The 21,193-nt window shown below is 58.7% G+C and overlaps 1 protein-coding gene and 1 non-coding gene across 7 annotated transcripts; one reads left to right on the top strand and one right to left on the bottom strand.

The window, feature by feature from the left end:
- Nucleotides 1-973: 973 nt before the first annotated feature.
- On the bottom strand, nt 974-1,136 carry LOC148093031 (U1 spliceosomal RNA). Its single transcript, XR_015714635.1, has one exon. It is a non-coding gene; the product is annotated as a U1 spliceosomal RNA (small nuclear RNA).
- A 3,166-nt stretch (nt 1,137-4,302) lies between these two features.
- TULP1 (TUB like protein 1) lies at nt 4,303-16,824 on the top strand. 6 transcript variants are annotated; one of them, XM_087817096.1, is made up of 15 exons: nt 4,303-4,349; nt 4,511-4,559; nt 4,903-4,990; nt 5,223-5,357; nt 6,922-7,074; nt 7,594-7,692; nt 7,768-7,884; nt 8,159-8,277; nt 11,186-11,191; nt 11,288-11,458; nt 11,591-11,703; nt 12,272-12,386; nt 12,453-12,551; nt 15,010-15,181; nt 16,691-16,824. In XM_087817096.1, the coding sequence occupies exons 1-15, from the start codon at nt 4,303-4,305 to the stop codon at nt 16,822-16,824; spliced, it is 1,617 nt and encodes a 538-aa protein (XP_087673222.1). The 6 variants fall into 6 exon arrangements, with proteins under 6 accessions (XP_087673222.1, XP_087673219.1, XP_087673224.1 ...); XM_087817093.1 differs by having other exon boundaries at nt 4,903-5,026; XM_087817098.1 differs by lacking the exon at nt 5,223-5,357.
- The last annotated feature ends 4,369 nt before the right edge of the window (nt 16,825-21,193 follow it).

The following is a 21,193-nucleotide window of genomic DNA, read 5'->3' as shown; positions in this document are numbered from 1 at the left end:
GATACACCTTCAGCTAAAGTTGACGGGACACTTGTTCTGTGTGAGGCACCATGCTAACTAAGCATTGTCAAGGTGTCAAACCATTTAATTCTCACAGCCTCCATAAAGTCAGGTACGATTACTGTCACCACTTTTCCGGCTAGAAAACAGAAGCCTAGAGAGGAGAGATAATGGGCCCACCCACCTTTCAAAGTTCCCCTGGGGACTCAAGATAACACAGGTAAATACCAGGCACACAGTAGGTGTTTAGTCAGAGGTATGGCTCCACTAAGCACCAGCTGTGTGACCTTGGCCAAGTTACTCACCTTTTCTGAGCAGCAGACATGCAAGTGCACTGTGAGGATGAGCTGAAAGCCCTGGGCACAGTGCCAGGCACGTGGCAGGAGTCATTTACCAGCATTGTTGTCGTTGGTGGCGGCAAATCTCTGTCTTCTGAAAGTGGACTTAATTTTAGCAACCAACTAAAATTCACATGGAACTGAGTGTGGTGACTAACGCCAGTGATCAAGTTGAGAAATGTCCTTTTTAGACCCAAACATAGAGCCCCAAGCCTGGTTTCCTTTGGAGAAAGGCCTGGAGTACTGGTGTCAGACTAGAAGGTGCTAGAGGTTTTCCATGTTCCTGCTCTGACTCTTACCCTCACCTGACTCTTGTTTTAACCCAAATCTTGACACCTGATCTTAAATCCACCTCTACCCAAATCTGAGCATTTACTGCCTCTCAGTTCCCCACACGTGCTCACTACTCAGCCCCACCCGAACCCAGGAGTTTCTTCTTATTTCTGACTTGCACTTGGCTACTCTCTGCTCCTGTCATGATCTGGATCCGTCCTAATCCTCAAAGGATTTTTTAAAAATGTAATTGCATTCAAAGCATATAAAACTTGAACACATTCTCCTCTAAGGAACAAAAGTAAATGTAAAAGATTTTTTAATTAAAATTATTTTTCACATTTTCTTTTCTTTTTTTTAAACAGGGGGAGCGCAAACACAGTCCCCCACTACCACAAATTATGCGGGCGAGTTTCCCACGTTTGGGGAAATCGCAGGGGTCAGCACATCCAGAGTGCGATGGGTAAGCCTCGCCCTGGGAAAACCACCTTCGTGATCATTGTATCTCCCCTGCCAGGTAAGTATTTCACACTTTTTCAAAAGTGACTTTTCTACACTTGCTCTTAGCCCAAAGGCCGAGAAGCAATAAAACTGACTTTTCTAATATATTCAAAATTATGTATTAAAATTAAAAGGCAAATATAGTTTATAATGAGTGAATATCAAAAATTTAATCAAATTTAAGTGGTTTGGAAAATTTTAATTCCACCTTATTAAATATTTTAGAACTAGTCCCAAAATAGCATCCAATGCCCCACTAGTTGCCAATAGGAAAAACAGCTACCATCTTCCCGCTGGGCCCAGACCTACAGGTAGACACACGGAGCAGCCGTATGAATCCTTTAATCGGATAAACGTCCCCTGCCTGCCATGGGCACTGTTATCAATACCGTGCCAATTCATGAGAGCCTTCCAACGTGAAAGGAGCAAGAAAATGGGCACTTGTCACACCCATGCAGCCTGGGAGGAAGATCTGAGCAAGGAGTTTATCTTTTCTTTCATTTAGGAGCTTCTCCTCCCCACGCCCCGAAGCCGTGGCCATCCCTGCCGTCCAGGGGGACAGGCACCTTTGGTTTGGAGAACAGCGGGCAGGAGGTGTGGGGCCTGGGCGGTGTCCCCACGTGGACCTTTAGGTTCACCCTGCGGGGACAGCGCCGAGGCCCCGCGCCTGTGGTTCTTAGTGAAGTGTTTGGAGTTTCAGTTCCTCCGGGCCACACGCGCTGGTCAAGGGGTTGCACTGCTCTATTGTGCCGGGCTCTCTGCTGCCTGGAAACATTTTGCTTAAGCTGTGCCTTGTTCCTGGGACATCCTCTTTCCCGTCTCTGAAATCCTTCAGGTCTCAGTTTAAAAATTCCCCTCTCAGGGAGCCTTGTCTTCTAAAGCCAGACTGGTCCCTCCTGCTAGTCTCATGGATCCAGTTCTTTTGGTCCTTGGCATTTATTATAATTAATAATAATGAGATCATTATGACTATTTGTCTGTTTATGTCTTTACTCTCTTTTTTCACGGAATGTGAGCTCCACGAGGGCAAGGGCCACATCCTTTTGTGGATCACTGAGTGGTCAGTGACTGGCACACGGAGGGTGCCCGGGAAATATCTGTTGACCAGCTTTCAGCTGTGAGTTTCGTCCCCTTTAATATCCATGTTACCGTCCGCCTCATAAATATTATTGTGAGGGGGGGAGAGATGGCAGGAAGGGGCCTGACACACAGTAGGCGGTCAATAAATGCTATTATTATTATTACACTTTCAGAGGCAGCTGAGGACTGACGAATCTTGGCGGAGGGGGCTTAAGAGCTCTGCAGAGTTGGGTAGGTTTTGTGGAGCAGCGAGGGGATTCCAGGAAGGAGCGGCTCGGGCAAAGGCATGGAAGAGAGAAAGGAAAAAATATAAGTGACCTTATGTGGCTGAAGAGTAGGGTTTCACACATCCCTGTAGTTCAAATGGCAGATGGCGGCCAGATCAGGAAGAGCCTTGAATGCCAACCCAGCACATTTAAACCTGAACCTTGGGCAGCACGGAGCTAATGAATGTTTTTGAGCAAAGGTGTCAACTGAAGAAGTGGCATTTTAGAAAGATTACTTATGGCAAACCTGCGTCAGGTAGGCCAGGGAAGTGACGAAAGACAGAAAGCCTGGCCCTTTCATACAATCCCCACCTCTAATCCTGCGAGTATAAAACATGCAGGGGGGAGGGGCAAAGCTCTGACAGCAGAGGTCTGGATTCAAGCCCTGGCTCAGCAACATTATGATCTGGCTGACACAGAGCCAGTCCGTTCACCTCCCTGAGCCTCAGTTTCCCCACCTGTAAAACGGAGGTAATCTCTGCCCTATTTCACTGGACTCTTGTGAGAAACAAATGAAATAAAGATGCACTCATTACTTCCCTCCCTCAAAAACATGAACCCCAGTCGTGTGTCAAGTTGTGCTAGCAATGCTGGGGAGACAGAGTGAGTGGACCTGGGGTTCATAATACCAATTGCTGAGTGCTCACTGCATGCAGTTTTCCACCGGTCATCTCCTTTAGCCTGAGCAATACTCCTTCCAGGTTGGTACTATCATCAAACCCATTTTATAAATGACAAACCAAGGCCCAGAGAAGCCGAGTCACTCAGGGACAGTCAGCTCCTAAGTGGCAGAGCTCAGGGCTTGGGCTCAGGGGTAATCGTGCAGAGATGACAGACCTTTGGGTACGTCTGGCTGTTTCCAACCTCCGAGCCTTTATCTCCCTGCTCCTTTTCGAGGTAGCATCCCTGGCCCCCCCTTTTTTTTGCCTGTGGAACTCCTCCTCATCTTGAGTTCCAGGCCAGGCTTCAGGAAGCCTCTGGCCATCCTCTGGGCTTCCGCACACCTAACCTAAACCTCTCCCTTGATATTATCACAACACTGTATCTCTGGTCTCTACACTTCTATTATTTATTTATTGTTAATTCTCCCCCGAGGATATTTTTTCCATTGCTTTTTTCAGAGAGAGTGGAAGGGAGAGATTAGAAACGTGGATGGGAGAGACACATCAATTAGTTGCCTCCCCCAGGCGCCCTGACTGGGGTGGGGACAACCTGCAACCCAGGTACCTGCCCTTGACCAGGGATCAAACCAGAGACCCTTTCTGCCACCGGAGGACACTCCAACCACTGAGCCAAACTGGCCAGGGCTCTGGTCTCTACACTTTTCAAAAAGCATGCCCCTACCTGTAAAGCATACTTATTTGGGTGCACACCACCGTAGAGACATATTTCTTTGTAAAGTATATGCCCCTACTTCTTCAATCCGTATTATTAAGTATTATGCAATTGTATCTAGTTCTGGTATATTGTATCTAGTATATACATATGTATATGTGTCTAGTTCTTATTTATTAATTTTTAATGAAACATAAAGATACAGAGCCTGCTCTAATATTTTCCTCCCACAGCCCTCTGACCACGGACACATTACACAGCTGTAGCTGCGCAGTGATGCCGTCGTCCGGCTCCGGGGTTCTCGGAGCTTCGGGGTCCAGCCTCTTGGCTCATTAGCCTGGGCCCCGGTGGGGGGGGGGGTCCGCAGGCGGGAGCACCCTCGCAGCGCTGCTGCCCCGCCCTCCAGAGCCGGCGGGGGAGGGGGGAACTTGAGCCCGGATTAGGGGGTGCAGCGGGCGAGGCTCCCGGAGCTGCGGGCGGCCTCAGAGGGGTGTGGACGGCGAGGGGCCATGCCGCTGCAGGACGACGCCCTCCGGGAGGTGTGGGCCTCCGACAGGTGCGGGGGTCCCCCTGCGCACCTGAACCCTGGGGGGGCCCAGAGGGGGCTGTGCACCTGAGCCTGGGGGGGCCCAGAGGGGGCTGCACACCTGAACCATGGGGGGTTGGGAGGGGCAAGAAAAGGGGAGGGAGACGGACTGACGCCTTTGCTACCCTCAGCGGGCACGAGGAAGGCGGGAGCCCCGAGGTCCAGCGGCGCCCCAGGCAGGTATGTCACCCCGCTTGGAAAGGAGGCAGAAGGACCCCCCCCCCCCGCCCATAAGCCGACGCCGGGTAGGGGGTGTGGGGGGGCGAGACCCCTCAGCTGATGGGGGGGGTGCGTCCCTGGAGTTTATTTGGAGGAAAGTGGTGTTTGGGGACAGGGGTGTCCGGGGGAGGGCGGCGGGCCCTGGGGCCCTGCAGGTGGCCCCACGCGCGGGAGGGGCCGTCCTTCCTCACCCCGGGAAGGAGGCTGCAGTTCCCCTCCCCGTAATCCCCGTTATTCTTGGCGGCTGAAGGGATTAGGGGGTGCCCAGCCGGCCCCCCTTCCCGCTCTTCACCCCCGCCCGCAGCGACCCGCCCGGGGACAGAAGTTGACCAAGAGGACCGAGGACCCTGCGTCCCCCCGCCCTGCGGGGCCCAAGCCCAGGAGACCTGGAGGCAGGCGGGGGCCCGAGCCCCGGGGCGCTCCCCAGGGTGCGGGACGGGCGCAGGGAGCTGAGGGCGGGCGGGAGCGGGGCCGGGGCAGCGGTGGGATGCGGGGAGGGATGAATGTGAGCGGGGAGGGGGATCGACGGTGGAAACAGAGGGGGGGACCCCGTGGCGCCCGGGACCTGGGCGCCCTCGGAGGGGTCGGGGCGCTGCCTGACCCCGCGTCTCGGCTCAGGCTCAGCGGGGCGGAGGGGGAGGCCGCGGGAGGAGCCCGCCCCCGACACCGTCTACACCAAGTTCCTCAGGGACCCCGAGGCCAAGAAGCGCGACCCCCGAGAAACCTTCCTGGTGGCCGGAGCCCGGGGCGCCGAGGACGGTGAGAGGGCGCGAGGGCAGCGGGAAGGGCGCTGGACAGACAGACGGAGGGCGCGGGACGGGACGAGGCGGGGAGCTCGGGGAACAGCCCCGCCTCTCCTTCGAGCCAGAAAAAAACTTTATTCTCTTGTTCTTCCCCCATTTTCGGGGTGGGGAAACTGAGGCACAGGGAGGTTAAGAGTTTTGCCTTAAACAACAGCCAGGGGCCGAAGGTAGCCCGTGGGTCTGGCTCAAGGTCAGAAGCAAGACAGGCCAGGAACTGGGCGGTGCGGGGAGAGCCCGGGTGGGGAGAGCGCGGGTGGGGAGAGCGCGGGTGGGGAGAGCCCGGGTGGGGAGAGCGCGGGTGGGGAGAGCCCGGGTGGGGAGAGCCCGGGTGGGGAGAGCGCGGGTGGGGAGAGCGCGGGTGGGGAGAGCGCGCGTGGGGAGAGCCCGGGTGGGGAGAGCCCGGGTGGGGAGAGCGCGGGTGCGGGGAGAACGCGGGTGGGGGGAGAGCGCGGGTGGGGAGAGCGCGCGTGGGGAGAGCCCGGGTGGGGAGAGCCCGGGTGGGGAGAGCGCGGGTGCGGGGAGAACGCGGGTGCGGGGAGAGCCCGGGTGGGGAGAGCGCGGGTGGGGAGAGCCCGGGTGGGGAGAGCGCGGGTGGGGAGAGCGCGGGTGGGGAGAGCCCGGGTGGGGAGAGCCCGGGTGGGGAGAGCCCGGGTGGGGGGAGAGCGCGGGTGGGGAGAGCCCGGGTGGGGAGAGCCCGGGTGGGGAGAGCGCGGGTGGGGAGAGCCCGGGTGGGGAGAGCGCGGGTGGGGGGAGCGCGGGTGGGGAGAGCGCGGGTGGGGAGAGCCCGGGTGGGGAGAGCGCGGGTGGGGAGAGCCCGGGTGGGGAGAGCGCGGGTGGGGAGAGCCCGGGTGGGGAGAGCGCGGGTGGGGGGAGCCCGGGTGGGGGGAGCCCGGGTGGGGGGAGCCCGGGTGGGGGGAGCCCGGGTGGGGGGAGCCCGGGTGGGGGGAGCGCGGGTGGGGGGAGCCCGGGTGGGGGGAGCCCGGGTGGGGGGAGCCCGGGTGGGGGGAGCCCGGGTGGGGAGAGCGCGGGTGCGGGGAGAGCGCGGGTGGGGAGAGCGCGGGTGCGGGGAGAGCGCGGGTGCGGAGAGCGCGGGTGGGGGGAGCCCGGGTGGGGAGAGCGCGGGTGCGGGGAGAGCGCGGGTGCGGAGAGCGCGGGTGCGGGGAGAGCGCGGGTGCGGAGAGCGCGGGTGGGGAAAGCGCGGGTGGGGAGAGCGCGGTAGAGGCGGGAACCCCGAGGCGCGGGAGCCCCGCTTAGAGGCAAGGGTCCCAGAGAGGGAGAGAGGGGGGCCTGGTGAGAAGGGCGTGTTCCCAGAGCAGGACCGCCAGGCCCCAGCCCCCCCACCTCCGGCCCGCTCCCCGGAGACTTTGGGGTGACCCCATTCCCTGAGGAAGGTCCTGGAGCTCCTTCCCCTGTTCCTGTTCCGGAGGGAAAGCCTCCCGCCCCCAGCACGCACTCACCTCTTCCACCAGTTTGAAGGGGCCGGGCTCCCCAGATAACGGGGCGCGCCGGCCCCCATTGAGAGGGGTTTCTGCCTACAGAGGAGGAAGAGGAGGGCCATGGAGAGGAAGAGGCGGCGGAGGGAAGGAGAGCGCCCCTGCCGCCCGGGAAGCCCCCCAAGGAGAAGGCTCCTGCGGGCCTCAGGCCGAGGAGGGCCCAGGCCCAGGGTCCGAAGGGTGGGTGTTGAGAGCCCGGGGTCCCAAGGGCGGGCGCAGGGCCTGGGCCTCACGGGCCACAGCTGAGGCGTCCGAGTGACCCAGCCCTGGACGGGCCAGCTTCGTCCTGGGGCTTCCCTCCCCGGGTCCTCAGGGAGACAGCTCAGCATGGGCTCCCCGCCCCCCACCCCCGCTCCCACCTCCCCTCCATGGCCCCCCTCCAAGTGCTCCAGGAGCCGGGGAGGGCGGAGAACTGGGGTTTTCTTTGTGATTTTTATTTAATTCTTTTTAAAACCCATTATGAATTATTGTTATAATTTTTATAAAAGCAACAAAGTGATTACAGTAAAAATCAATCAATGGAAATATGCTGTTTTGGCTCTGCGGCCTGGGCACCCCATCCTCCAGGTACCAGGGTCCCGGCTAAAGTGCCCCTTTGTACTCAGGGTTAGAAGCCAGCCCAGCAGGAGGCAGACTCTGTGCCCAGGTCAGGGCTTTTGCCTCCCTGGGGACTGTCCAACCCCCACCCTTCACTTCCAGGGGACCTGGGAAGCCCTGTCCCGCCACCAAAACCTCTGCGAGTTAAAAAGAAGGCGCCAGCTGGGGAAGGGACCAAGATCAGAAAGACAAAGAAGAAAGGTGAGGCTGGTGTCTGGAGGAAGGGGGGGGCTCTGGGTGTGGTGAGGGGTGTGACCCCTTCACATACCCACGCAGGGTCTGGGGAAGCTGACAAGGACCCCTCAGTGAGCCCTGCCAGGGTGCAGAAGACCCCAGCAGCCATGTTTCTGGTTGGGGATGAGGGCCCTGCTGAGAAAACTCAGAAGAAGAAAGGTGGGTGGCAGTGGCCTCTGGTGCCACAACGTCGAGAGGCAGTCCTGGGGGTGCAGAGCTGGGCACAGCGGGTTCTAGAGACAAGACTCGGAGGGCATCTTGACCACCATTTCAATAGCTGTGTGGCCTCGGGAAGGTGTCTTTCACTTTCTGAGGCTCTGATCATAGTAATATGGGGTCACTCTCCTGTGGTTGTGAGAAGGGTCCCAGTGAGACAGGGCTGTCCGGTGAAGTACTCCGGCAGGGCTAAGAGGCTTGTTCGGCTCTGTTCCAGGCGCTCCCAAAGGCTCAGAGGAGGAGAGGAAAGGAGAAGAGAGCGAGGAGGAACAGCTGGCAGCTCTGGCGGCCAAGAACAGCAATCGGAAGGGCAAAGCGAAAGGAAAAGGCAAAAAGGTTGCGTCTCAGACAAGAAGGGGGCTCAGGTCCCTACAGGGAGCTAGTGGCAGGGGCCTGGCTTGGGAGACTAGCGTGTGGGACCTCGTGAGCTGGGGCCATGGAGTCCCTTAGGGTTAGACTCTTGGCTTCCCCTCTGGTGACCGGATATGAGGACGAAGGGCACCAGACCGGTGAGAGCAGAAGAGGCAGTGTGGGGTCGCCAGGTTGGGACTGGCCACCAGGGGCCTTCTGTCCTCTGGTCTCTAAGCCACCCCTCTGCAGCCAGAGCAGCCGCCTCAGGAAGAGGCAGGCTTTTTCTGGCCCAGGGAGGTGGAGCACGCACCCAGCAGGCACGTGTGTGCATGCAAGCCCTTGAGCACACCGACTGGCTGAGAGCCAGCTGTACGAGGTGTTAAAATATTTCCACCCTAGGGCTCTGAGCTCCCCAAGTGCTTTTTGCTACCCCACTTAGGACCTCCCAACCTTCCAGCAACTAAAGGGTTAACAGTGGCTGTCAGGGGCCTCCCGGACCCTCCCCCAGGCCTACCAGTGCCCATTCAGACCAGGCATTCTCCATGGGCAGAGTGGGTTGTTAAATGTTTTGAATATTGCTCTTACAAACTTACAAACTCAGGCACCAGCAAGCACAAACTCAAGTAAGCAGGAGAGAGAGGTCCAACTGGAGAAAGTGATGAGAGTCTTTCCATGGGTGGAGAGATCACCATGAGGGCAGGGCTGGGGTCTTTGCTATGTGGGTTTGCTTATTCCGGCATGGTCAGATCTTGGGGGCTGATTCACATTAGCCAAGATCACCAGATACTGATGTATAAACTGAAAGGGCAGTTTATTCTGTCCCGGGAGGAACAGAACAGAAAGAAGTACAGCCAGCCATCAGTACAGTCGGCCCTTGAAATTCACAGCTGTAGAAATGTTTGAATACACTCTGGCTTTCTCCAGACCACATTCCAAACATACTCTTGTGTTTCACAAGTTTCTTCTTCTAGAGTGGAAAAGAGATGCTCACGGGCCCACAGGCTAAGGGCCCGCTCTCCACCACCAGCCTCGCCTCATGCACACTGCAAACCTGCCCTCAGCAAAAATGCCCAACCGCAGCACATCGGAGCCCACAGAGAGCACTTGAGCCTCAAGTGTACACTCCCAGGCTGCTAGTCCCTTCTCTCCTCTTGGGAAAGTTAGGATTAGAATCTTCGCTCCCCCTATTGTGAGGGATAGAACATGAAGGCAGAGGGCACCAGGTGTGTGAGACCAGAGGAACAGTGTAGGTCACCAGGCCAGGCCACCCTAGAACCTAATGCAACCAAATCATTCGTTTTTCTGTGAGTTGGAAATCTAGGAGCAGCTTAGCAGGGTAGTTCTGGCTCAGGGTCTTATGAGGTTGCTGTCAGGATGTCATCAGGGTCCGCAGTCATCCTTAAAGCTTGACTGGAAATGGAAGCTCCACTTCTGAAATGGCCACTGTCCTGGATGTGGGCTGGAGACCTCTCACAGGGCTGCTTGAGTTTCTGACATGGCAGCCAACTTCCCCCAGAGCCCAAGAATGGCCAGAGAGAGAGAGAGAGAGAGGAAAAAAAAAAAATATATGGAAGCCACAGTATCTCTTATGACTTAGCCTTAGAACTGACCACCCCATCACTTCTGCCATAACTATTGGTCACCAAGACCAACCCCGGTAAGGCATGGAAGGGACTACACGAGGGGGTCAGTTCCCGGAGGCGAGGCAGGAGCCATCAGGGGCCATCCTCAGATTGGCTTCTGCAGCTAGTATTCACGGTGTGCTCATGATAACAGTGGTAGCTCATAGTTCCACTGAGCTGTGTGCTTAGAGCAGCGATTTTCAACCTTTTCCGTCTCACGGCATGTAAATTAATTTCTAAAATTCTGCGGCACACCAAAAAATATATTTTTTGCTGGTCTGACAAAAGTTATTAGGTAGAATTTGGATTAATTCACACTGGATGGCCATTGTTGTGTTGGCTGTTGTCAGTTTTTTACTTGACAGTCTGAGGGAAAAGAGATCAGTGCCCCTGACTAAATAGTCAGGGATTGCATGTGTTTTTTTAAAAATATATTTTTATTAATTTCAGAGAGAGGAAGGGAGAGGGAGAGGGAGAGAGAAACATCAATGATATGAGAGTCATTGATCGGCTGCCTCCTGCACGCCCCCTGCTGGGGATCGAGCCGCAACCCGGGCCTGTGCCCTGACTGGGAATCGAACTTCGATCTCCTGGATGGTAGGTCGCTGCTCGATCGCTGGGCTACGCCGACCAGGCAGGTATTGCATGTTTTAAAAATTCTTGCGGCTCACCGGTTGAAATTCGCTGGCTTAGAACACAGCAACGGACACCTCCGGCCTCACCTCCGTTCACCCCAGGAATGTATCTGCCTGAAGGAAGGTCTTTCTAAAGGCTCTAGGTCTAACAGGAAACCGGGCAGCATTAAATCCCAGCTCCACCTCTTCCTAGCTATGTGAACTTGGGCCAGGTCCCTAATCTCTTAAACCTCAGCTTCCTCGTCTGTAAAATAGGACAGTTACTTACCTCAGTGGATATTGATAAGAGGATTAATGAGCTAGTATTTGAAAAGTGCTTAGAACTATACCTGGCACGTTGGTAGACTTTATGAGTGTTTGTTAAATGTATAAATTAAATAGGTTCTGTCCCAGGGATTCCCCCCAGTCTACCCACTTCTTAGATAGAAAAACTGAGTCAGGGTGTTTAGCAAACCCGACAGACAGTGGTGGAAGCAGGACTTGAACCCAGGCTCTCTGGCTCCAGAGCTTGGGCTGTACTACAAGCAAAATGAAATAATAATTAAGTGCGAGCCTCCCAGAGCCTCCTGACAGCCCCAAGCTGCTGGGAAGCGGGGGCCGCCCTCCAGCGGGCCTCTTCGTTTTCTCCCCGCACAGAAAGCGGTGAGTTGTCCTGCCTGCCCACCCGCGTCCCCGCGCGGGGACCTGCTGAGGGCAGGGGAGAGGTGCTCCGGGGCTGATGCCCCTCGCCCCACCCAGGAGGCGGAGCGGGCCGCGTCCCCGCCCGTGGACGTGGGCGAGCCGCGGGAGTTCGTGCTTCGGCCTGCCCCGCAGGGCCGGACTGTGCGCTGCCGGCTCACGCGGGACAAGAAGGGCATGGATCGGGGCCTGTTTCCCTCCTACTTCCTGCACCTGGACGCGGAGAAAAAGGTGGGCAAGGGGGGGCAGGGGGTCGGGAAGGGTGGCGGTGGCGGGCCCAGGCTGAGGGCGAGCCTGGGGTCAAGGCAAACAGGCTCCCCCTTCCTCTGTCCCCGCCCCCCCCGCCTGCCCCGCCCCTCCCAGGTGTTCCTCTTGGCGGGCAGGAAGCGCAAACGGAGCAGGACAGCCAATTACCTCGTGTCCAGCGACCCTACCAACCTGTCCCGAGGAGGGGAGAATTTTGTCGGGAAGCTGAGGTGGGGCAGCAGAGGGCCATGCCAGCCTTCTCTGTGCCCTGTGCCCGCAGGGTGCCCACGCAGCGGACACTCTGGCCCAGGGCCTCCCACACTTTGTATAGCCCACGTGGGGACCTTGTTCAGCGGCTCGCTGGGCCTGGGGCGGGGCGGGGAGGTTCTGCGGTTCTGATGGCCACCCCGGTGATGCCCACACTTGTCCAGCATAGTTCTAAGTAATTTCCAAATAGTAACCCATTTAATCCTATCAACCAAGTGAGGTAAATATTGTTCTTATACCCATTTTGCAGGTGGGGAAGTTGGGGCTCAGATCAGTTAAGTAATTTGCCAGAGGTCACACAGCCAGTAAGAGACGGAGCTGAGATCTGAACGCTGCCAGGCCTCCTAGATCCATCTTTTTAGAAAAGACTTCATGGGGGAGGCCGGGGGCAGGGAGTATGAGTTGCTCCGACCTGAGACACCTTCGCCCTGGAGGATCAAGGGGCTCTCCAAACGGCCCGACTGGGGGGGGGGGCTTGGGGGAGGGGCGTGGGGTCCCCTGGCCCCGCCCCCAGCCCCGCCCTGCTCGCAGGTCCAACCTCCTGGGGAACCGCTTCACCGTCTTCGACAACGGGCAGAACCCGCACCGCGCGGGAGGCGGCGCCGACGCGCGGAGCCTGCGGCAGGAGCTGGCGGCCGTGATCTATGTGAGGCTCCGCCTGCGCCCCGCGGCCCCCTCCTCCCGCGCCTGCCTCACGCGAATCTCCCCCCAGGAAACCAACGTGCTGGGCTTCCGAGGTCCCCGGCGCATGACGGTCATCATCCCGGGCATGAGCTCGGACAACGAGAGGGTCCCCATCCGGCCCCGAAATGTGAGCCCTGCACCTCCCTGGTCTCTCTCCCTGAGGGCGCTACTCCTGACCGGACTCGCTGGGGGAACTGGGGGGGGGGGGGGGGTCAGCTTGCCCAGCACCCTGCCTCTCCAGCACACTCCACCCTCCAGTGCAAATTCATTCTGGCAACTTGTGGAATGAATTCGAGGTTTTTGGAATTGAATTCACAGAAACAAGCACAATGGTGTTTGTTGTTGTTTTTAAGTTTATTCCAAATCATCCATTTATATATTCATTCAACACACATATATGGAGTGCCAAGTATGAATCTAGGCACCTAGAAGACGTCAGTGGACAAAAAATCAAGATCTGCCCTCAGGAAGCTGGTATTCTAGGGGAGCACGACAGCAGATAATAATTGTGAGAAATAAGTAAATCATGTAGCATGTTAGAAAATGATGAGGGCTATGGAGGGGAAAAAAAGTCAAGTGGGGTTAGAGATGAGAAGTGTGTGCGTAGGTTTCAGCGTTAAATACCCTGGTCAGAGTGGGCCGCACTGAGAAGGTGAAATCCGAGCAGTCTTGAAGGAGGTGCGGGAGTGAGCCTGCGGATATCTGGAGAAAGATCATCCAGGCAGAGGGAAGAGCCAGTGCAAAGGCCTTGAGGCAGGAGGGTGCCTGATGCATCTGCGGAACAGCAGGTGGCCAGTGTGGCTGGAGGGAGATGAGGTAAGGGGTGAGATGAGGGGCAGATAGGGCCTGTATAACTGGTTTTTACCCTGAGAGAAACAGGAAGCCAGAATAGGGCTTTGAGCAAAGGAGTGACATGATTTGATTTATATTTTAAAAGCAAAGGTTGTGTGTATGTGTAGAGTAAGGTGGAGAGATGTCCTACAGAAAGGCGGCCTCCTTCAGAGTCAGTCCTGCACCCTGCTCCTTAGCACCTCAGCTGGGCTGAGCCCAGGATTTCAGACACAGGACGACTGGCATGCCCCAAACTCACAGTGATATCACTTTCCTCATTTGCACTGAAAAAATAATATCCCTATCAGCTGAACACACATCCTTCCCTGCTGGAAAGTCACAGGTAATCAGGCCCAGCCCACCCATGGGGCACTACCCATGGGAGGTCCGGGTCTAGAAGATCCTGTAGGCCCCATCTTGCTCCTTCTATGCCTGAAATAAACACACACATCCTTCAGAGGCAGTGAGTCCCCGGCATTTGGGCTCAGTAAGAACTACCCAGTGCTGCTTTGGGCCTCTCTTCACCATCTCAGTTCACCCCAGAACCGTTTATTAAAACCAGACACTGGAGATCAAAAATCAACACAGCAGTTACCATCAAAACACTATCTGATATATTTTTTTAAATTTTATTTTTGTTTAAAATATTACAGATGTCCCTTTTCTCCCCAATGACCCGTTCCACCCCGTCCCATCCCCCTCCCCACTATCTGATATTTATTGAGCATTTACTCTGCCCCAGGAACTGATCTAAATAACACTTCATGTGCTGCTAACTTACTTAATCCTTACAACTGAGGGAAACTGAGGCACAGAGACGTTTACTCAAATACTGTGCCTGCCCTTAGAGTATCTAACTCTGTCCATTACAGCATGGTGGGAGAAATAAGAGCATGGTGTCATGGAAACTCAGAGCTAAGATAGCTAAATCTCACATGGGGTCAGGAAGGCTTCTTGGAGGATATGATCTCTTTTTTTTTTTAATTAAAAAAAAAAGATTTTTTTTACTGATTTTTTTCGAGAGAGAAGAAGGGGGAGAGAGAGAAAGACATCAATGTGAGACTGAAACATCAATCAGCTGCCTCCTGCACACCCCCTACTGGGGATAAAGCCCACAACCCAGGCATGTGTCCTGTTCTCTGACCAGCAATCGACACAGGGGACCTCTTGGTTCATGGGTCAATGCTCAACCACTGAACCACACTGGCTGGGTGGGAGGACATGATCTTGAATAGACTCACTCCAAACCATGAACCTCACAGGTGGCAAGAAAACTCAGGAAAGAAATATCTCAAGAGCACCTCATACAGAGGCTGCTCCTTCCTCCCAGGAACTCTCTTCCAGGACATTTTATTTTAACCACTGTTTACCTGTTCCTGTCCCCAAGCTCAACTGTGGGTTCCTTGTAGGTCCTAGAATGTCTGGCCCATCCTTGTAATCAGGTGCCAGCATGTGGCTGTTCTGAAGAACCCTTGGATACCAATGGCACAGAACACCTACTGTGTGCCAGGTGCCGCTTTCCATTTTCCGCCCCCCACTTTGGCACCCCACAGCACAGCCCCATTCTCACAGCCGCACACCCTGCCCACGAGGACACCAGAGGCCAGGCATGCTCTCAGGGATACCCTGAGTGGATGTTGATACCAGGCTGTGCAAGGACCCACATAGGTCCCCAGGCCCCTTCCCCTGTCAATCCTGAGATATCTCACCTGCCCCTAACTGTCCTCTCCCCAATACTTCCCCTGGCACCCCAGGCCAGCGATGGGCTGCTGGTGCGCTGGCAGAACAAGACACTGGAGAGCCTCATTGAGCTGCACAACAAGCCACCTATCTGGAACGAAGGCAGTGGCTCCTACACCCTCAACTTCCAAGGCAGAGTCACGCAGGCCTCGGTCAAGAACTTCCAGATTGTCCATGCCGATGACCGTGAGTATCTGAGGGCCTAGACAAGGCTGTTCCCTGCCACCTCCAGGACCCCAACCCTCACTGAGGCCTTTCCCCACCACCTTTCTCTCTTCCTGGAGCCAGAACATCTAGGAAGGTCATTTTCTCTTCCAGGGGCATTGACACTGTGCTCTCTGGAGCCTCAGGTATTCCAAGCAGGTGTCTGGGCTCATTATTCCAGGCCCTCAGTCTAGCATTTACCGGAGTCCTGGGGTAGAAACTGGGTTATTCTGGATAAGACTCTTTTGAAGGGAGAGTTAAGCTGTTGGAGTTTGAAAACCAATGATAGCCCGACCCCTTTGTGGTCGAACAGGGTGCTGAGGCTCAGAGAAGGCAGCCCTCACCTCCTCCGTGCCTTACACAGGCCCTCCATTTTCCACCACAAACACACAGGATTTTCTGTGTGCCAGCCACTGCCCTCAGGGCCTTACAGATATGGAATCATTAGATCTTCTCAACAACCCTGTGAGAAAGGTACTTACTGTTATTGTCCCTATGTGGCAGATGAGAAAACTGAGGAACAGAGGGGTTCAGTAACTTGCCCAAGATCATACAACTAGTAAGAGGTGAGGCTGGAACTGGAACCCAGGCAGTCTGGCCAGTGCCCGCTTTCTAACCCCTGAGACCTTTAGGGGTAGGGACTGTTAATCAAGCATTTCTGAGCGCCTCCTCTATCGTCTTCTCTCAAACGAGGTGAAACACTTGAAGACTTAGGGAAACAAGATGTACCCATAACATAATTAAGTAAAACTGTCCCTGTTACAAGCTTGGGGAGAGGCCTGCACTAGGGTAAAGAAGCTTGGGAGCCGACGGGTATCTCCCAGGGGACTCAGGTTCCTGGGGCCAGCTAACACTGAGCAACTTCCCCACCCCCCACTCAATCCTAGAGATGTACCCCCCAGTGTCACCTGTCCCCAGCCTTGGATAACTGCTCTCCAGATCACATTTCTGGTGGAGCCTGGTCTGATGAGGTTGGGGGTATTTTTAGCAACTTCCTGTCCCTATGGATGCTGGGGGAGGTGTTGGGGGCTGAGTGAGGCCGCTGGCTCAGGAAGGCAACCAGGGGGTTAGTCAGGGGATTGAGCCTGATGGTCTAAGATGGGATTTGGGGTGGGGGATGGGGGAGAAGGAATGGGGTCAGGAGACTACAGAAGAGTTGGCAAGGGAGGAATCTAGGCTTGGGGAAGTCTGGCAGGTTCCTATGCTCAAGTGGCGGTTGTATGCGTAGCCCTGGGCGGCAGGAGATAAGGCAGGGTCCCTGTCCTCAGGGGCTTACAGGCGGCGGTGGCAGAGCTGCAGGTGGGGCAGGTGGGGCAGGTGGGCAGGTGGGCCGAGGCAAGAAGAGGGGGATGGGTGGCGGGTGAATCGCTGAGAGGACGGCTGAGTACTGGGGCCCAACGCAAGGGGAGGGGGCTTCCCCAGCGTTGAGGGCACTGGTGCCAGGACGGGGACCAGCAGTGCGGGGACACCCCCGCGCTTGTCCGTCCCCAGCCGACTACATCGTGCTGCAGTTCGGGCGCGTGGCCGAGGACGCCTTCAGCCTGGACTACCGGTACCCGCTGTGCGCCCTGCAGGCCTTCGCCATCGCCCTCTCCAGTTTCGACGGGAAGCTGGCGTGCGAATGACGCGGGGCCGCCCCCGGAGCCCCCAGAGCCCGCCGGGGTCGGGAGGGGATGCGGTGGCGGGTTCCAGGGTCCCTCGCCAAAGCCCCCACCGCAGGCTCCTCCTGGGTCGGGAGCCGGCCCCTCACCGCCTCCAGGTGACCTCCACCCGCGCCCCAGCCCGGCACAGGCCGAGGGGGAGGGGCGCAGACGGCGGGGCCGAAGCAGATGAAGAACATCTGGAGCTGGAGCCGCACATCTGGCCGCGGAGCTAGCCTGCGCTGCTCCGCACACACACAGACACACAAACAGACGCACACAGACGCACACAGACACACACAGAGACACACAAACACACAGACACACACGCACACACAGACACAGGCACACGCACACAGACACACACAGACACACAGACACACACGCACACAGACACACAGACACACGCACACAGACACACACAGAGACACACACACACAGACACAGACACACACACACACAGACACACAAACACAGACGCACACAGACACACACAGAGACACACACACACACACACACACAGACACACACGCACACAGACACACACAGACGCACACAGACACACACAGACACACACACAGACACACAGACACACACGCACACAGACACACACACAGACACGCACACACACATGCACACAGACACACAGAGACACACACAGACACACACACAGACACGCACACACACATGCACACAGACACAGAGACACACACAGAGACACACGCACACAGAGACACACAGACACACACGCACACAGAGACACACAGACACACACGCACACAGAGACACACACAGACACGCACACACAGACACGCACAGACACACACGCACACAGACACACACGCAGAGACACACAGACACACACGCACACCCGCCCCCGCCCCAGTCGCTTCCTGTCCGGGACCAGCAGTCGGGGCCGTTGAACCCCCTCTGGGGCCGTCTAGGGCTCGGGGGGGGGGGGGGGCGGGTGCTGGGGACGGGAGCCGGGCGCGCCCCCCCAATAAAGCGGCGTCGGGCCGAGCGGAGCAGTGTTTCCTCAGCGCGAGCGGGCGAGGCGGCGGGGGGTCCGGCGGGCGGGCGGGGGCCTCCCTCCCCGCTCCCGCCCGGCCCGCGCCCCGGGCCCCTCCCCCTGCCCACCGCCGGTCCTACCGAAACTCGGCGACCAGCCGCGTCAAGACGTCCCCCGCGGGGCCCCGGGAGCCGGGCCGGGAGGGAGGGCCCGGAGGTCCGGGAAGAGGGGGAAAGAGAGAAATTCGAGAAACAAGCCTCTCGGGGAGAACCAGACAAACCGGGTCCGGGCAGGGCGGGCGCAGCCGCCAAGGCGGGGCCGGGTCTGGGCCCCCGGAGTGGGGGGCGGGCCCTCCGGCGGCAGAGGGAGCCCCGCCTCGGCGGCTCCGGGCTGGGGGGGGCCCGGGGGCCCGTGCGCTCGGGCTCCGCGGGGCTCCTCGCGACGCGGCACCGCGACCCCAGCCCCGACGGGAGTCGTTCTCCAGGCGGGAGCCCCGCCCTCGGCGCCTCCCAGGCCGGAGCCCCAATTCCGGTGGGGCCCTGGGCTTAGGCCCGGCGTGCGGGGCGAGGTCGGGAGCGTCGCGGCCGCGGGCGAGGAACCGGGCGCCCGGGCGCGGGCAGGCGGCCGCGGTCGCTGGGAGCGAAGCGGCGGAGGACGGCGGAGCGCCGTGGGGGCGGCCCCGCGCGGCCCCGCCCCGCCCGCGCGCCCGCCCGCCCGCCCGGCGCCGCCCCCCGCGCGCCCCGCCCCCTCCCCACAGCCCGCACCCCCCGCCGGGATCCTCAACACAAACTTTCCGTCCCGCTCGCTCCCTCCTCCGCGCCCGGCGCCTCCCGCTCCCGCCCGGCTCATTCCGCACATTCCGGCAGCCCCCTCCCCACGACCCCCTCCCCCGGCCCCCCTCGCGGCTCCCTGGGCCCGGCGGAGCGGCCCGGCCGGAGCGCCCCCGCGAGCTCGGACCAGGTAAGCCGGGCGGACACCCGGAGGAGGCCCCGCTGGGAGAGGTGGGTCGGCCGGCCGGCCGGTTGGTCGGTTGTGGGTTTGGGAATGGGGGGTGCTCGAGGGAGGCCGGGTCCCCTAACTATTGTCCAGCCCGAGCCGGAGCCCCGGATTTGGGTGCCGGGAAGTTTAGAGGGAAGGGGGGGAGGAAAGCTCTCCGGGAAGCCCCGCCCACCCCCGCGGCCCCGCCGCGACCCGGGCGAGTCGGCCGGGGAGGTAGGGGAGCCGGGGAGAGCCCCCGGTGCCGTCCAACGTCCGCCTTTGGGGTGTCAAGGCAGGGTCTGGGGGCTGCACGGCTTGGCGCGGGGGGGCCTGCCACGGAGGCGCTCGAACCCAGGGCGCCCAGTCCCGGCCCCGCCGCCCTTTGGACTCCGGCTCGCGCTCCGCCGGCGCGCGCGGCCCCAGCTCCACGCAGGCCGCGGGCCGGGCCTCGGGGCGCCCGCGCCGGCTCCGCGCGCTGCCCGCGGCCGCGCTGGGCTGCGGCGGGCGCCGGGACCGAGCTGCGCGCCCCTTGCGTGCGCCCCTGAGACGCGGGGGCTCCGGGTCCCTCCAGTCGTGCCGCCGGTGCCGGGGCGGCGGTTCGGGTTCCTGCCCCGAGCGCCTTAGCCCCGCTCCGCGGGCGGCTGGCTTTGGGGCCTTCTCGCCGCGCTTCCTCGGAGCCCTCGCTCAGGCTGTAGGTTTGGAGGCGGCTTGTCCGTCCACCACCACCATTGTCTGTCTTGCCCTTTATTCCTGCCCGGGCCGGGGAGGCGGGGACTGCCTGTCTGCATCTGGTTTCCAGCCTAGCCAGGCGCTGTCACTGGGACCCCGCTCTGTCACCTTTCTAGGAGAGGGGCCCCGATCCGGGCCTGAGAGATTCTTTCTGGACGAGTGAGAACGAGGCCCTGGGGGAGGCCTCTCAGGGGGCACCTCCCTCTGTGTCTTTCCTCTCTCCAGGTAGAGGCAGAAGCAGGTCAGGCCTGGACTTGTAGCCCAGGAGATCAGGGGATAGGGGTGGGGGCTGGACACAGCCCCGAGGGGCTGGAGCCCATGGCGGCTGTGTCCTGTCTTCTGTGGCCTGGCTCTGTACACACATGTTCCACCCCAGAGCGACACTTCCTTGACCCGAATGCTGGGGGTGGGGTGGGGTGGGGGGGGGAGCCTGGAGCAAGGAGGGAGATCCAAAGTCTCCAAAAGTTGGAGATTTGGGAGAATTATGTACTCCTCCCTTCCAGATATTTCTCCAAGGGCTGCCATCCCAGGACATGTTCCTGTGGACCTCTGGATCCCTGCTCAGTGTGTGTGCAGGGGGTGGATGGATGTGTCTTCTAGGAAACAGGATTCTGGTGGGTCCTGGACTCCCCCTCCTCAGAGAGAGGCTAGGAGCCAAGGGGAGTCTGCCCTCTTGGGCCTCCCCCAGCCCCCTAGGGAGGGAACAGTCATCAATGTCAGTTAGTGCATTTGGGCTGGGAAACGACAGAGGAGGGTGGTCAGTGATTGGGAGGACTGAGCTGTGTGTCTGTGTGTCTTGGGCCCTGCTCTTGCCCTCACCCTCAGAATGTACCAGAACCCGGTCCATTCTGCCAGTTGAAGAACTATTAAAACTAGAAGGAAACATCTCAACAGAGGAGGTCAAGAAATTAGATGTCAGGTCCCAGCTGGACTTTAACCAGCTGTGTCACCTTGGTGGGCCTCTTTGGGCCTCAGTCTCCCTTCTTGGAATAAATGACCTCTCAGGTCCCTTTTCTCTGAGCCCCTCCGGGAGTCTCTGTCTCCTAGTCAGTCAGCCTTCCTTCCCCTCCCATTGTGGAACCCGAACCTGGTGGGGTCTGGAGAGGTGGTGAGTGGGTGATCCAGTGGTCTTAGGAAGAAGTGAGGACAAACCAGGGGGTGACTGAGGAGTAGCTAAGCCAGGTGAGCATGGCTAAAATAGTTGTGGGCAGCAGGGGGACCAGGTGGAGTTGGGGGAACCTCCCCAATGAAGTGGCGATGGGGTCTGGCAAGCCGGATGGGATGAGTGGTGTTCAGAGGCCACGTGGGTGGTGGGCCCCTGCACCTGGCTTCCGGACCTCTCTCTAGGGCTTGGTATTAAGCTGCCAGGGTTCAGACTCTATCAGCCCTGCCCCTCTCCTCGCTCAAGAAGAGGAGGGGAGCAGAAGCTCAGCTCACAGTGAGGATGGTGGGAAGGGTGCTGCTAGTGCCAGGCCCCAGGGAGCTGGGGGGCCGCGATGTCTCTAAATACTGCAGCTTTCTGTGGAGATGGCTCGGAGGTCACACTCTCTTCTTCCCACATGGAGGCTGCAGAAGCCGTGAGGTCCCAGGGGTGGCCTTGAGGACCCAGGTCTCCGAGGACCTCTGGGGCAGCCCTGG

Source organism: Miniopterus natalensis, chromosome 5 (genome assembly GCF_054644295.1).
Source record: "Miniopterus natalensis isolate mMinNat1 chromosome 5, mMinNat1.hap1, whole genome shotgun sequence".
NCBI lineage: Eukaryota > Metazoa > Chordata > Mammalia > Chiroptera > Miniopteridae > Miniopterus > Miniopterus natalensis.
The sequence above is the reverse complement of the archived record's forward strand: the minus strand, read 5'-3'. Positions and strand labels throughout refer to the sequence as shown.

Bases quoted from the DNA above. Each gene is read 5' to 3' on its own strand.
- TULP1 (XM_087817093.1), top strand. From the start codon at position 4,303: ATGCCGCTGCAGGACGACGCCCTCCGGGAGGTGTGGGCCTCCGACAG. The intron at 5,027-5,222 runs GTGCGGGACGGG...GCTCAGGCTCAG, and splicing joins GCCCCGGGGCGCTCCCCAGG to CGGGGCGGAGGGGGAGGCCG. The intron at 15,182-16,690 runs GTGAGTATCTGA...GTCCGTCCCCAG, and splicing joins GATTGTCCATGCCGATGACC to CCGACTACATCGTGCTGCAG.